The 16432-nt window shown below is 41.1% G+C and overlaps 1 protein-coding gene across 1 annotated transcript; it reads left to right on the top strand.

Moving 5' to 3' along the window:
- The first annotated feature begins 793 nt into the window (after positions 1 to 793).
- LOC139210054 (dystroglycan 1-like) lies at positions 794 to 12948 on the top strand. The gene is made up of 3 exons (XM_070840013.1): positions 794 to 1032; positions 7249 to 7815; positions 9037 to 12948. Exons 2-3 carry the CDS (start codon positions 7393 to 7395, stop codon positions 11347 to 11349), a joined length of 2736 nt encoding a protein of 911 aa, XP_070696114.1. The 5' UTR covers positions 794 to 1032; positions 7249 to 7392; the 3' UTR covers positions 11350 to 12948.
- The last annotated feature ends 3484 nt before the right edge of the window (positions 12949 to 16432 follow it).

Raw genomic sequence — 16432 nt, 5'->3', positions numbered from 1 at the left:
TCTATAAAAAATATCCTTTGAGAAAGGTCAGTTGTTAAGAAAAATCTACCAGCTTTATATTGTTGGATGTGATGAGATATGATTACATCTGTGTGAATTAACCTCTGTTCTACATGCTACAAATAACACATTATATGTGATGCTCACCGTATTGTAAAATACACCATAAACACCATGATATTTGACAATTGTCCATCTGTGTGTCTTTCCCTCTTAGTATGAATAAAATACAAAGTCGTACAAAAAAAACTAAGATGCTCATTGTCACAGTCAAGATATTAACAGGCATATTCTGGGGTTTTGCATTACATTTTCACAACCTCCAAATGAAGTCCTAAAGGGACAAACCTGCATGAGCCACATGCCAAAGTAAATATGAAGCTGTCACATTGCTGGGAGCTGTACAGGATGCCTGAATGTAGATTATTGTTTTTGTTTTTTTTTTTACCAAAGACAACTAAAGAAGACAGCTAAGATGCTTTGCAGCTTTGAAACCTTTACCTTTCGCTCATTAGCTATTCTTCCCTTCATATTAATCAGCACAGCAACATTAAGTAGCTCCCTCACCCAAGGTTTAAACGCGTGATGATGCGTGATCATTATCATCAAGTGCGGTGCTATATAATTGTGAGCTGATTCAGCGCTCGGTGCATTCAAACACTCATTTAAAGTGTGCTCCACAGTTGATCTCTCCACCTGCATGTCTCCAATTAAAGGGAGGCGGAGTCACGCTGGCACACAGGATTGGCCTCAACCTGTAGACCTGTCTGCGAGGAGGACGGAGGCAGCGAGGGAGGGGTAGCCTCCGACATAACCAACACACAGAGCACCCAACTATCTGTGCACTAACCAAACCACAGCGATATCTGTAACCCCGCTCAGATACTCCACTCACACCAAATGCTAAATATCCGTGCGTGGCGGTGAGGGGAAAGCGCATGTTTAATGGCATTGTGGAAGTCTCTGCGGCGCTCTCCGGGTACAAGAGGAGACATTACGGCGCGAGTTAGCCGACGTTAGCTCGCTAACAAGGTCAGTTTGAATTCTGGGTTATGTCACTGTTTTAGCCGTAGCATCCTTTAAAAAAATGCCGCCCTCGTCGTGTATGCTAACTCGGCTCATTTACTGAATTAGCAGGGGCTCCGGTCCGCGGAGGACGGGTTAGCAGCTATTTTTGTCTCAGGCTGGCTCTCCTGGCGTTAGCTTGTTGGCTAGCTCCGCTCGGTGGCTACCGCCGCTCGGTCCTTTATTCGACTCCGCTGTTCGACGTTTGAAAGTGGCCGAGCTGGCTCGCCTCATGGAGGTTACTGCCAAGAAGAGAGCTTTTGTTTGTCCCGGCATCACCAGAGCAGTGCAGCTTTGCTAATGGCAGCTATATTATTACGAGGGAGCCAGGCATTTGTGTGGTGGATACTGCAGCAGCTTGTTTCCGCCTAGAATAAAACAGGTGCACCTCTGCGCTAGCGATGGGCTGATACAGGACAGCGCTGAACGCTGCCAGCCACCGGGTTTGCAGTTTGTTATTTTCTGGGCTAATTTTAGGGGCGATCACTCCCTTAAAGATGGAGTTTACTCACTGTGGGCTGCTAAATGATTTATCAAGGTTGAGCGTCGTAGGTGGGGTTATCATTTACAGAGGCCTCGTCTGTCGGTAGAGACTGAGGCAACAGAGACGGGCCCGGTAGCCTGTTTCAGTCAGTTAGCTAAGGCTAGCTGCGAGACACACTTTCCTATCAAACCTGAAACATCTGATTATGATAGCTGTGTTTTGTTTAATCACACCTCAGAAACTACATCTACAGTCAGCAGCCTCTTGGCCTGCACCTTTGCTGATGTTAAACTGGGAAGGGCTGATTTAGCCTAACTTATTATTAGTTAGCCTGGATTTCCCAACGTGGTCAGTGTTACAGCAGCTCCAGTAGCTTTGCTTTATCCTTTTAATGTTGTTATATAATATAAGGAGTTGGAGCATCATCACCAGCTGTTGTGACTGTAAATCAGATTAAAGGAATTAAAGAAACCCCATCATAACAATGACTAATTTTCAAGTGCAAGTGTCACTAGTTGGGGAGCTTTACAGAGCAGGGATTTAGTGTTGCCATTGTTTTGCTCTTCAATCTTTGCTCTTGCTTTATGCTTTGTTTACACCTGAATTTATAAAAACAAGCGAGGGATTTGTTGACTTCCAACACTGTACAGTTGTTTTCTGAAGTGTAAAGCGAGTTGCTCTCAGGTCATCACACCAGGTTAGAGTTTCACTCAGCCAAAACAGACTTTATGTTTTCAATCCACATATTTCATTACTTTGTCGAACAGTGTGGAGGGCAACACAAGGGAAACATCCAATTGCAAAGCAAGCTTGTCTTGTGGATATGTTTGTTATTCAGCTCATGCTCTATCCAGAGGCTGCTGGATGTGGTACGTCAATTCAATTGGCCCTGAGTGCCACTGTGCATCGTAGCCCTAATTATTTTTGATGGTTTTCAAGTTTTAACTACTGTTGAACTGCAGACAGCATGGGTACCATGGTTGTAAACGGTTTTGTCCCCCCTCCCCCAAGTAGTGCAGGCCTCGGTGTGAAATGGGTAGAAATCAGCCACATGCAAACCTGTGTCATGGCACTGTCTACCATACGTAAAAAGGGCTTGTCATAGAAATAGTGAGGTTTTAACGAGTGATCAGTGGAAAATGAGCATGTTGTATTGTACTCAACTCCCAAATAAATACTGACAATAACACTTTATGTCGTCTTTGTTTTAGCTTTAGGGCTTTTGAAACTACATTTATCAGGAGTGCCATATAGCTCAGCCCCTATGCTGCTGTTAAGAAATCAGCATGGTGATAACAATGAGACACAATTATCCTCTCAGAAAATTGGCTTTGAGTGTGTGCTCTATTCTTAGACTATTGGTAGATTGACAATGATTAAGTACATGATATATGGATTTTTCAAATCCTCAACGGGCATTATGGCTTCATCTATACTCTCTTGTTAAACCATGTTTTGATTGTTGGCCTTTTGTCACATCCTCATTACTGCTGAGCCTTACTCATCTCAAACACATTCCATTATGCACATGTTTCATTTTAATATTGTTTTGTTGTTCATTTGAATGGCAAGTCGGAATACTGCAAATTGACATTAAAACGTTTCACATTTCTTAATTAGATGTTGTTTTAATTGGATTCTGAATTACTCGCCCACTGAAAAGAAAACGATAGAATCTAGGTCACATTGTGGAGAGCTTACTTTGATGCTCAGATGTTGCTGCTTTTTTTTTTTTTCACGTGTTCGGCAACAGTGAGGTGTATGCTCACTCTGAATTAGATTAAGCTTATGGCAAAAACCTATTTTCATGTTAATGCCTGTGTTTTACATGTAAACACACCATGGATAGGTGATTTAAGCAATACAATTTGTCTTTACACTCAGCTGGCATATTATAGGCCACTGAAGATTGAGCTTTTAAGTATTCTTGCTTGTGTCTTAAAGAGGCTTTTATTTTTCTGTCTAGAAGTCAGAAGAGGGCCATGCAGGCGGAGAGGAGCATGGGGTATAAATCTCACTGAACTGACTTGGTAGATCAAGCTGCCAGATAAGGTGCATGTCTCAACCTGGTTAAAGGGTTAGATGAGACATGACTCAGTGCCCTCTGTGTATTTGTGAGTCGACTGTGCAAAAAGTAGGAAATTATTATCACATATCATTATTATTTTCAAATTTAAGAGTGACTTTTCTTGTTAATATATCTCATATTTGATATGTTATTGCTCGACGTCCATCCAGCATTTCAAACAACATACAGGAAGATGGAGCCCTGTGGATGTGAATTAATTGTATGTTATAGTTTTGCCAGCTGGCAGTCTAGTCATAACACATACATGCCAGAGAAGGCACACAATATACCTGCTATAGATGGTAATTATTGTCATTTATACTGAAAGTGCATTATTGCACAATATGGCTCGAGTTGTTTTGTCTGGAATATATTAAGCCACAAGGTTTTATTAGTCACTAACGGTAGATGATCTACTGACACAATTGTTTTCCCAGCAAACATAACTAACTGCAGCAGCCTTTAGTATGCCCGTTTTTGTCTAGTGATGAATCACACATTTTTAAATGCAGAAGCAGTGGGTTGGCCTACCTCAATAGAGCTGGCTGAGCTGCACACCACTGTAGCGATACGGGCTCCTTACAATTATTTGATCGGATCAGAATAATGTGGGCAGTTATTGTAAAAGGCAGTGAAGGATAGGGACCAAGCTTGAAGCCACAGAAATCAAAGTTGCAAAAGTAGCTGTTGTGGTGGTATGAATTTGGTATACCACACAAACTGGTGGGATCTCTTGATTTAGGTCAGAGATAATTTGATCTGCACAATTCATTTAGTAATGTTGTCTATTGTTTTTGGCAGTTATCTTTGATTTGAAAATACTAATTAAGTTACCAAACGTTCAGTATGTCTTGGCATAATTTTAGATTATAAAGTCAACATGCAGTTACATAAAGTGTTGTTGTTGAGAACTGTTTACTGCCAGTCCCACAAGATTTCAGCCTTTATAGGACAAAACCTCTCATGAGGTCTGAGGCCATTATATTGTAAGCCTTTCAAAACCTGATATGCTTTATTCTTAGCCTTGGCAACATGATATGGGCAGTGACGCTTTGGTATTATATTAAAGATTCTTAAAACCCCCAAAGTTTTTTTTTTTTTTACTTTGAGACCAACTTGAGCTACTGGATAGAGAGGTCTGCATAGTCTGCAGGATTTCAAACCGTTACCAGCAGTTCCCACAGAGATTCTGATCACTCCCACCTGCAACAATGTTTTCTATTGAAAATCTTTCTGCCCCATTCAGCCGGGAAAATACAGTCACTTAACTGTTTAATAAGCCGCCTTTTAGAATAAATGAATTACAAATGAGCCTTATTAAATGGGTTGTAAAGGTTAAAAAAAACAGCTTCTGACAGTGCGAACTAAAAATGAATAGAAATGTTTTTCCCTCTTTTTTTTTTTTGTCTGTGTGTTTCGTGATGTAATTTCCCATTGGAGCAGATACAAGCCAGATGTTTGAATGTCAGGGGAGGAGCGATAGCGTTATTGTCAGGATTTGGATTAAAATGGTTATTTTAATGTTGTTCAGGATTTGCATATGATCGATTGTGTGAGGGAGAAAAGCAAACTAATCTTCTGAAGCTTTGTTCTGCTTTATTTGGGGTACAGTTTACTGCAAGACCATGTGTTTGCTTGCATGAATGATTTCATTAATGACTACCTCTCATTAAGTTTTGTAGCTTATGCCAAAACAATGGCAGTGTCTGAATCTGGCTATATTAGGGTAAATAGGTGTATATTTTGAGAATTCAGCATTTGTGTTGGGTCCAGCAAGATTCCTATCTCATTGCAGTGTGGTCCTCTGGTACTGGCTGTTTTTTTTTTTTTTTTGGATGAATCATCCATAAATTGTGGGGTGTAGTTCAAATGGCATAAAACATTCTTAGAGGGATGGCTTTTGTATAATGTGACTGATTTCATGACTTAGATTGTAGATCAAAATGTTGGCCAGTGAATGACAAGTATTTTACTGAGACCCTCAGTAAGAGGGCTTCTCCCTCTGGTTTCGGAGCAGTTGAGAGCAGGCTGTATTTTACAGAGTAGAAGTTGACGTCACGTCAAGATGCCAGACGGGCATTAGGATTCCAGGCAATTGAATGACCCTCCTCTGCCCATTTCTGAGTGCTACAGGATTGGGGTTGGCTGGGTCAGCACAATAGAGACTCTTATTCCAACCCCCAGGGCACCTAATTAAAACTTACAACCAAGACAAACAACCTTTTGACACTCATGCATCTCGTGAGAATTGTTATTACTGAAAATGCCATGATAGTGAGGTGAAGATCAGAGGGAGATCAGTGTGTCCTTTTTTATGATAATGTCTATTACTTCAAAACCACAAGTGTATAATCTAAATAGAAAATGGAAATGTATATTTATGCTGTTGGCACAAATAATCTTACGATTAGGCTACATTTAATTTTAGTAATTGGACACTTTTGTTTATCCCAACACTTAGAAAAATTGCATGCTTTTTTTGCATTTGTGTTTTTAGTCGGTCTTTGTGTTGTGACTTAATTCCAAATATTGCCTCACTTGCCATTTATAGTGGGAAGATAAATGCTGTGTCCAAAATCACCCCTTCCGTCTTTCATTCACTAGTTCTTATTTAACAGACACTCAATAGTTCACTTGCAGTAAATTTAATTTTTTAAATCCTTGTTATTTTGTGTGATCACTGACAGGTGTAGTGTTGCCATCTGTAAAATATGATGCGTTGCATCGTGTGAATGTTAGCAGATAATTATGTACAGTCCACTTAAATACACTTAAATAACAAATTGTCAAGAGTTAGGTTTGGGCAATCTATGGGCAGTCCATATTTTTGTGTTATTGCCAGTGATGGCTGGTAGACAGTCTGATCGCATCTGGCGGCCAATGGGTGGGTGTGTTTGTCATTGTTTTCTCTGTGATCACATGTAGTTTGGTGGCGTGGGTGCTGACCAGAGGTTATAACTATCTAATAAGACCGTCTGTTTGTCAGTGTCTCTCTCTGTTTGTCTGGCTTTCTCTCAACAAGAAAACTACTTTTGCTGTATATGTGTGTTAAGACAAATGAAAAATGAGAAAATTAGAAATTTTATTTAAAGTCAACTGTCAAATGATTTGTATACATTCACAAGTGAATTTCACACTTCAGAGACACTGGTCCATCAAAAATAGACTTGGAACATACAGAGAGCAGAGTGGGAGGAAAAAAAGCCAGGGTCACACACGGCTCACTGACCCTTTGCGGCGTCGATATTGGATCTGATTGCCAATCAGCACAAGTAAATATAGTGGACTAGATGGTAAATAAGGAGTGATTCTGGGCTCAGCAAGATTATGTTACCAGTATCAGGTCTTTTAAAGTAATAGAACAATAGTGCTACACTATTGTACTCTACTGTAGCACCATTTACAGTTTTCAAAGAAAAGTATTAATGAATAATGTGCAGTTCAGTCTCAGCATGCAATACACAAACTGTGTTGGTAGTATCAGGGTGGGGAGATCTGCTGAGATAACTTTACTTTGTAAACAGTTATACTAATATGTTTGCACTGAATTTTTTTCCTTTGACACTTTGTTACACTCATGTTTGCTTTCTGTTTTTTTTCTCTTTTTTTTTTTGCTTGTTTCCTCGTGTAGCTGGCTGACATGGCTGTCTAACAGGCTGCCAAAGATCTCTTCATGGATCACAGAGGACAGCAAAGAGAAACCACTGCATCTGTGAGCATAGCCAATAACTAGGGAATTTGAACCACAAGCTTATCATCAGACTGACTTCAGTGCATGTGGCCTCTTAAGTTGTTCACAGACATCTGCTGGGCAGCCCAAAGGCCTATTGCTATGCACTATAAACGGAGAGACATGAGCTGCGGGGAAGCCAGGAGGAGCAGGCTTCTTTCGTGCAGGACTATCCCCCTGGTAATAGCGCTTCTGGTGACCATGGCCCAGGGCACTGTGCCTGACCAGCAAGAGACACTGGTGGAGAGGATATCTGTGGAACTAGAGGCTTCTATGCAGTCCTCTGTGCTCTCTGAGCTCCAGGCTGCAGCATCTTCGGTCGGTGAAGGGCCGCCTACAGCTATCCCAGATTCCTCTGCAAAGAATGGGGGAGTGCACACGGGCATCCCTGACTCCTCGGCAATCGTGGGCCAGGTGTTCCAGTTGAAGGTCCCACCAGGACCTGCCAATGCAACCTGTAATGTCCATGTAAGTACACTGAAGATTACACATAACAGGGTGAATTAAACACTGACAGAAATGTAATGTTTATTTTTATATTGGAAATATTTGGCATATTTGGTGATATGGAATTTCTCATAACATAATATTAATGGTTTGGCATTTACAAATAATTGGATGTGAATTATTAAACATTGATTTATGAGAGCAGCATTAATCAGTCAATTTCAACATTTGTATTTGGGGCGGGGGTGGGGGGGTGGGAGAGTTTTGTTGTACTAATGGACAGAAGGTAATTTATCTTCACCTTTTGTTTGTTTAAATAGAGCCAACCCCAGTCTTATTTGAGTAGTAGGTGGTTTACATTAGACTGTGCCATTAACATCTAAACGTATTCCTCTCTTATCTTGGATGTTAACACTGGGGGAAAAAAATGAAAACTTATTTAGAAATATACTATACTTTGGCCTTTGAACTATACAATTGTGTAATAAGGTTAAAAGTCAACTTCAGTGTAGTGAAAGAAGTGTGCAGTTGTCTTAACATTTTAAGATTTTAGAACATTTGTTTATTTTAATTTGATTTCCCTCATTGGGAGTACAGTGGCCACGTGTGCCAAAGTATTTCACTGTCACTGTAGAAATACATAATGTATAGTATTTATCTCTTCAATTGTGATCACTGTATCACTGCTGATTGGAGCTGACTGTGGTGCAATTTGTTCTAGTCTGATTTGTGAATGAGATGAGATGATTATTGGCCCGAGTGGTGATGCAGAATGATATCCTGTCACACAGTAATAACTCAAATGAATAGTGATGACTCACATAGTTATTATGAACAGAAGCTCACTCTGCTTCCTGTTCATATTTGGCAAGATTTGATAAACTGAATAGAATATGTAGCAGGGTGGGAGCTGTGGAGATGGTGAAAGGATTTCTGCTTTTACTCTAGATATTTGAAAGTTCTGCATTCATCTTTACTCTTGGTGGTTTTTCTAGTTCCTGTTTCACTGTCGGCTCAGTCAATAATTAACACAGGGTTACACCCATGCTAATGAATTCACCATTTTAGTAATTATCAAACATTGCCAAACTTGGGCGTTGGTATTTTATATAATTTTTTTTATTTATGTTTAAGTGAACTATAAGTAATGAGTACTTCCTTTTTAGACTTCTGAGATCTCGGATCTCAGAAGTGTCTCTGTAGTATTAAACAGTAACAGTGTTTCTCTTTCTCCTGCTGTAGCTCACAGAGATGGGAAAGGAGACTTTACCCTCCTGGTTATATTGGGACAAAGAAAGCTGCATTCTTAGAGGCTTGGCTCTGGAGCAGGATAAAGGTGTGTATCATATCTTGGTATCAGGAGAGGAGACGATTGAGAAGACTGGCAGCCAAGTGTTCCCTAGTACGGTCTTCTCTATTGAAGTATACCCAGAAGAACGGGCAGACAGTGAGCCAGCACTGTTCACTCTACAGTCTGATATCAGTGGCATCCTGCCTTTCACCTGTGGCTCTGAGGAGCCTGTCACTGTCCTCACTGTCATCTTGGATGCTGACTTGACAAAGATGGTTGCTGAACAGAGGGTCAACTTACTGGCAATTATGAGAAAATTCTCACATGTACCCCTGGAGCACATGAGGGTGGTTCCTGTTGTCAACAACCGCTTATTTGACATGTCTGCTTTCATGGCCGGACCAGGGAATGCAAAGAAGGTGGTTGAGAATGGGGCCCTACTATCGTGGAAACTTGGATGTGCCCTCGACCAGGGCAATATCCCTGACATTAGCAGTGTCCAATCCTCGGCAAAGGATGGGACCATGTCAGCCAGGCTGGGATACCCAGTGGTTGGCTGGCACATCGTCAACAAGAAGCCAAGCCATGGAGTGAAACGAGTCAGACGGCAGTTGTACAATACTCCTACTCCTGTGCCCTCCTTGCTTCCTCCAACTACTCACCCAGAGCCTCCAGTACGTGTTATTCCCACCCCAACTTCGCCCTCTATTGCCGCAGCAACAGACAACTCTGCTCCCCCTGTACGAGGTCCTTTGCCTCTTCCAGTGAAGCCCACTATGAGGGTCAGAGATCAGATAGCCCACACACCTGTCTTTGGACCTCCCCAACCCACAAGAGTACTGGGGACTACAAGCACCATCCCTATTCAGCCCACCATGACCCGACCTACATTTGTCGAGGCCACTGCTTTGCCAACACCACCAAGCACCACCAAAAGACCCAAACCCTCTGCCACAAAGAAACCCAAGAAAACCAAAACTTCCACACCATCACCCCGGGAACCCAAGTCCACCACTGCTAAGCCGCCCAGACGCACCACTACTCTTTCTTTGGCTCCAGACTCCAATCAAACCCCAGAGATCCGCAACCCCATTGATCAGGTGAATGCATGGGTAGGCACATATTTCGAGGTCAAGATTCCTCCTGATACATTCTTTGACAGGGAGGATGGTACTACTGATAAGCTGCGTTTGACTCTGAAGAAGACCCCCAAGGAAGCAGTGAGTGAAACATCTTGGATCCAATTCAACAGCACTATCCAGCTTTTGTACGGCCTTCCAGAGGAGAAGCACGAAGGGAAACATGAGTACTTCATGTTGGCCACTGATAAGGGTGGCAGAAGCATCATGGATGCATTTGAGGTTCAAGTCAACCGTTGGTCTTCTAATGACAAACCATCAGTTGTCTTTGCTGCTCGTTTCCATGGTGACCCCAAAACCTTAAGCAATGATGTCCACAAGAAGATTCTTTTGACCAAAAAGTTGGCGTATGCTCTCGGCGATCGCAACAGCAGCACGGTAACCCTGAGAAGCATCACTAGTGGTTCCATAGTGGTGGAATGGACCAACAACAGTCTCAAGCAGAGTCCTTGTCCAAAGGACCAGATCACTGTTCTCAGCAGCAGAATCTCTGAACCCCAAGGGACGCCCAAACTAGCCTTCATCAAAGCCATGGAGCCTGACTTCAAACCCATTAACATCTCCATTCGTGGCACCAATAAATGTCAGAGCTACACGTTCGTCCCACCAGGAGAGGTGCCAATGCCTACTCTTCCTACAGCCACACCCTCACCTGGGACAGGTCGTAGGAGCACTGATGATGTTTACCTACACACTGTCATTCCCGCTGTAGTGGTTGCAGCACTGCTGCTTATAGCCGGGATTATTGCTATGGTCTGCTACCGCAAGAAGCGCAAAGGGAAGATGACCATAGAGGAGCAGGCCACTTTCATCAAGAAAGGAGTCCCCATAATATTTGCAGATGAGTTGGATGATTCCAAGTCGCCTCCGTCCTCCAGTATCCCTCTTATCCTTCAGGAGGAGAAGCCCCCACTTCCCCCTCCGGAGTACCCCAACATGGCTGGCCCCCACAGTACCCTGCTCAACCAGGATCTGCTAGAGGAGTATTCTGTTTATCAAGATGATGATCCTAATGCCCCTCCTTACCAGCCGCCACCGCCATTTACTGTCCCCATCGAGGGCAAAGGGTCTCGTCCCAAGAACATGACCGCGTACAGGTCACCACCTCCCTATGTGCCTCCCTAACGCACACTAGAGCTTTCAGTTTGGAAAGCAGATGCAATGTAGGGATGCTTGTCAAACTACTACAGGAGTAATTTTACATGTGTTCAATGAAATGGCTTTGACTTTGTAGAGGAGCAGGCAACCATAACCATATATTTGACCATCATGGATAAGACACTGTATCGTACAATTCTACTACTGGCACAGGGCAAATGGACGGGTTTGTAATTCCAGCCCTATTTTTTTTTTCTTTTGTCCTTCAGATCTGCTTTTGACTTCTTGCATATTCTTTTTTTGTCTGTTTTTGCCAAGAAGAGTCAATTTTATCTTCAATGATGTACTATTTCTATTGTATAGAAAATAATAAAGAAGCAGGAAAACTGAAGCCCACAGGGCCTTTTGAGCAGATGTCTCCATGACAACAGACTTGAGGCTCCCCCTCACTATGTTAATCTTTATGAGTTCTATATCACTTATCTGTCCTTTCGGCTAGGTTTACTAAGATTTTGCACCTGTTATTTCTAGAGGGGATTGACATACAAAAAGCCAAACTGAAAGCATGAAACACTTTATTTACACAAAAATCTGTTTGTTTCTTAGACTTTGATCTTTCCCCATTCCTTCCTATGCTTTGCTCCCTCTTGACAATAACACGCAAACCTTGCACTTATGCAAATTCTTGTTAAACCTTGCACTATGTGTCTTGCGCAGAATTGAACGCAGTAAGTGGTAGTCCAATAAGGAAAAGAAAATTCTTTGTGTATCCTTGGACTCACCACATGACTGAGATTCCTCTGGTACTTGACCACAAAGGACACAACACTGATCATGCCTGTTGTAGATGTAGCCTCATTAAGTTACAAAACAAATAATTACTTTTTTCTTTTCTTTTTTTGTTTTCTTTTTTTAAATGTGTGCGTGCCACTGAACCTGCCTGTGAGATGAATGGTTTTGCTGTTGCCAAGGTGATGTCTGTGGTCACAAGGCAAACCATGTGGGGTTGCTACAACAATAATGAAGGGGCCTATGGGATGCTGTGGTTCACAGCAGAGTGAGAATTGGCAACATAGTCAATGAGGTAGATCCACTGTCTTGTATTCAGTTGGTTTTGTTGGTATGAGGGGGCGGGTGGGCGTAGAGTACGGTGTTATCACTGCTCTGCCTCCAGGTGTTGCACTGTTACGATCGGTGCGCTGCCTGTTGTCAGTTCAGATGAGGCATGGGGACAAGGGGATGTACATAATTGTGTGCCTGTGAAATTAAACAACTCCATAATGTTAGTGTTTTATCGGTAAACCTAGTCGGGAAAGGGAGGGCCAGAGTGGGAAATAATTTTATTTTTTAACTGTATGTCTAGATTTATGATCACAATCATGAAAAAAATGACTTTATAGTTTGTGAGGGTACAAAAGACCGTTTATCTGCCCATCACAAAAAAAAATGCATTATCTCAGTATGATGGGGAACAAAGAAACCACAACATGTGAATTATGTATATTTCATATCTGATATCACCATAAGAAAAAATGGTTAAAAAATCTAATGTTTTTACTGAGTTTTTGATACAGTCTTAAACTTGTTTTATGAAATATATTAATAAAATGTAATACTATTTGTAAAGCCTCAAAGATGGTGTATAGTCCCTTTTTGTTTTTTCTTTTAAGCATTATGTTCTCAATATTGTCTGTATTTGTCTGTAAAGAGGTGGATTACACTCCAATTTACCAGATAAATTGGAGTGTAAAATACAACACCTTATATTTACATGATAATGGGCTTTATTAGAAGTGAGAGAATTAAGTGCTAACAATGAAATATGTTAAAATTTGTATTTTTGAAAGTTAAATAACCCAAGTTTGTAATATCGTGCCCCCTACTTTGCTTTGCAGATTTATTGTACCAGCAAATATTTGACTCTGCAGTACATGATGGCAAAGATCTGTGGACTTTTTGTAGCCCTGCTTTACAGTATGTTGTCACATCCTTGACAGGGTTTATAGAAGCAGGCTACAATAAGGTCCAATGGTTGGCTGGTTATGGCTACAACATGAGCTATAAGCCATTTGTTGTAATAAACCAAAGACACAGCAGGCAGCCCCTGTGAGACACTGTGATATTCTAAGAGTAATGCTCCTTCTTCATGGCATTTAGGTGGGCTTTTTTTTTTTTTTTTTTTTTTGGCTGTTTGTTCCTACATCTCTTGGAGAAATATCAATAACAATGACTAATATCTGCTCTCAAATTCTTTTAGTATAGAGCTTGTGGACTGGTAGGTTATTCAGGAGACGTCAAAAACAGTTTCATAGATTTGTGACAAGTTGAAGAACCACGCTGCCTTGGCAAATGTACATTTTCAGTACAGTCACAAAATGACATTTTAATTTGTTCTTGTGCGGTCATAGAAAGAAATCTTGAAGTGCTGCAATAATGTGTATTTGGTGGAAAGTTACTTGAAGAACTAATCAAAGTACTGAATGTTCTTCCTTTTCGTATATTTAGAGAGCTCTCAAACCCTGTGTTAATAATAAGTTACCCTTTAAGCTCAAACATAATCACTGATGATCTCCAGACTCATCCACTAGACCATGACCTATTGCAAAGAGGGAAAGATCGTAAAGGTCTTATATTTAGCACAGGCACATACTGATAACTTCATACATACCGACCATGTGTCTGCAGTGGCTGTAGGTTCCTGCAGAGTGTGTCCTGTAGTGAGTGTGAGGCTTCGTTGTTTCTTTGTTGTCAGAGCTATAATTATGTTATTCAAGTCTTACCAGTCTTGGATATTATAACACATAATTGGTAATTACAACATGGGTTAGGTCGCAAATTGAATGTAATAATCATTTATCAATTAGCCAGCATCCTTTCAAGTGTGGGCGATCAACTCATTTACAGGAGATATATGAGATGCTGGACTTGGGCTGTGTTTCCTGTAAACACGGACTGTGTGATTAAATACAGCTCATACTGTTTATAGATATACAGACTGAGATGCTGACATTTCTCCCTTGTGATGTCAGACTCTCACTGACATGGTTGCATGTTGAGGAGGGCAGTCGATATACACAGTTCATTACAATAATGATAAAATAATGGTACTCGACAGGAATGAAGCATGACATAAATGATTTCAACAGCACAGCAGTCTGGAGAAGGGAGAACCTAATTCACAAATAACCTTTGATTACTTGACTGTAATAATTTTGATAGGAGCTGCAATTAATTGATCAGAAATTATAAACTATCTTTATAATTGATTAATGGCTATTTAGGTCATTTTAAAATAAGAATAAAAAACACTGGATGGTTCTAGGTTCTCAGGTGTCAGACTTTCCTGGTTTTTCCTTGTCTTACATGATAGTAAATTGAATATCTTTGGGTCTGAGAATGTTCTATACAAGAAAGACAATGATGTTCATGTTGGGTGTTTTATGGATCAAACAAAATAATTGAGATAATCAGCGCAAACATCAATAACTGAAATCATTAGCTGCAGCCTTAAAACATGAATAGTTCAAATAAGACTTCGACAAGTGCTTTTCTCTATCATTGAGTATAATTGCAGTCTTACACTGAAACAAAATGAGATCCACCCCTTCCAGGCTGTTGTCTTTACAAAGGCTACAAACCTTTATTTTGTTCGCTAACCTTGAGGATTTTAAAAAACACACAGAATAATATCGCAGTCACTAACAACTGCTGGAGCAGTCGCCTCTGGCTGTCTCTGTTTGACACCTCTGGCACACAGAGACAGAGAGTCTCTGAATATGCAGCTGTAGGATGACATTTTATTCTGGGAGCACATGACTGAACTGACCGCTGACAGACAGGAGTCGCATCTTCTGATGTTGCAATTCAGGCAACTGACAGCAGCTCTGTGGGTTTCAGGATGGGAGAAGGCTCAGTAATGCACAGCAATATTACCAGGGGCAGGTGTGATAGCTGATGCTGTGCCTGTTCCTGCATCTGACCTACTGTAAGGTTTAAAAAGGGGACTTTAAAGTCAAACTGGACCGTCTAGGGTAAAATGCACCAAATCGCCTTTAAATTTAATTGCTAACTTTTCAGTTAGCATAGTTGAAACAAAGAGGCTACTTAGTGTAGCCTTTCAAAGCACGTCTGCTGTATGCAGGGAGGCTCCTTCTATTAATACTCTGAATAAAGCATCATCTAAGTGCTACAACAACAGTTGAGTAGTTTGAATCTGCAAATGGAGTTGAGCTAATCGATAAGAGCAGCCTGTAGTCGGTAATGAGGCTGTATCAAAATGTGGAGTTGAGGCTATTTTATGCCTTGCCAATCTCACTTCATCAACCTCCCCCCTCCTGCACTCATTAATAATGTATCGGGAATGAAAGTTAATGTACATGATGAAAAATGCATAACCACATGAAAACCTATAGGAAGACCTGACCTTTCAGCTGTCGACGGGTCTGATGCACGGCACTTGCAACATGCTGTTGTGGTTACAAGCACACAAAACCACTAATCTGATCTGTTTCGACTTTTAATTTCTGAAAAAAGAGCAACCAGATAAAACGCAGACAAATAGAAATGCTTTGCTGTGTAATTGCTTGCAACTGTTTCACAGATTTCTGCATATCCATATTCAGTGTTTATAGAACACCTGCTGTATCTTTGTTATTTCAGACATTGGCACAACACTAATCAAAACGGGTGTTTTGTAAGCGTGTTTATAATTCCTGGGGTCATAACAAATTCTAATTAGGCCTGTAGCTATGCTGGGGCAAGCTCTCATTGCAAACAGGAGGGTAATTATTTCCACTGCACAGTATCATTGACACAAACTTTTCTCTTGATTAAAAAAAGGGAAACTAATCAGTGTTTGTATGCACCCTCGTGCTTGAGAAGGCGGTAAGGTGATCTGCTACTCTGCAGTGGAAATAGCAGAGCGGGAACGATGGTGGGTAGCACCACGTGATATGGACATCTCAGTAATAGGCCTCATTAGATGCCCAAAGCCCAAGACATGTGGCACTCAGCTTCCCATTAGGCTGAAAGCACAGTGATAAGAAAAAACATCATGACCATACAGCATAATAGTCTATATATATAATTTGTTGTGCATATACCATATTAG

Source organism: Pempheris klunzingeri, chromosome 11, assembly GCF_042242105.1.
Source record: "Pempheris klunzingeri isolate RE-2024b chromosome 11, fPemKlu1.hap1, whole genome shotgun sequence".
NCBI classification, from domain to species: domain Eukaryota; kingdom Metazoa; phylum Chordata; class Actinopteri; order Acropomatiformes; family Pempheridae; genus Pempheris; species Pempheris klunzingeri.
The sequence above is the reverse complement of the archived record's forward strand: the minus strand, read 5'-3'. Positions and strand labels throughout refer to the sequence as shown.

Excerpts from the sequence above, each read along its gene's own strand:
- LOC139210054 (XM_070840013.1), top strand. The coding sequence starts at position 7,393 with ATGTGGCCTCTTAAGTTGTTCACAGACATCTGCTGGGCAGCCCAAAGG. Across the intron at positions 7,816-9,036 it reads ATGCAACCTGTAATGTCCAT|CTCACAGAGATGGGAAAGGA; the intron begins GTAAGTACACTG and ends CTCCTGCTGTAG.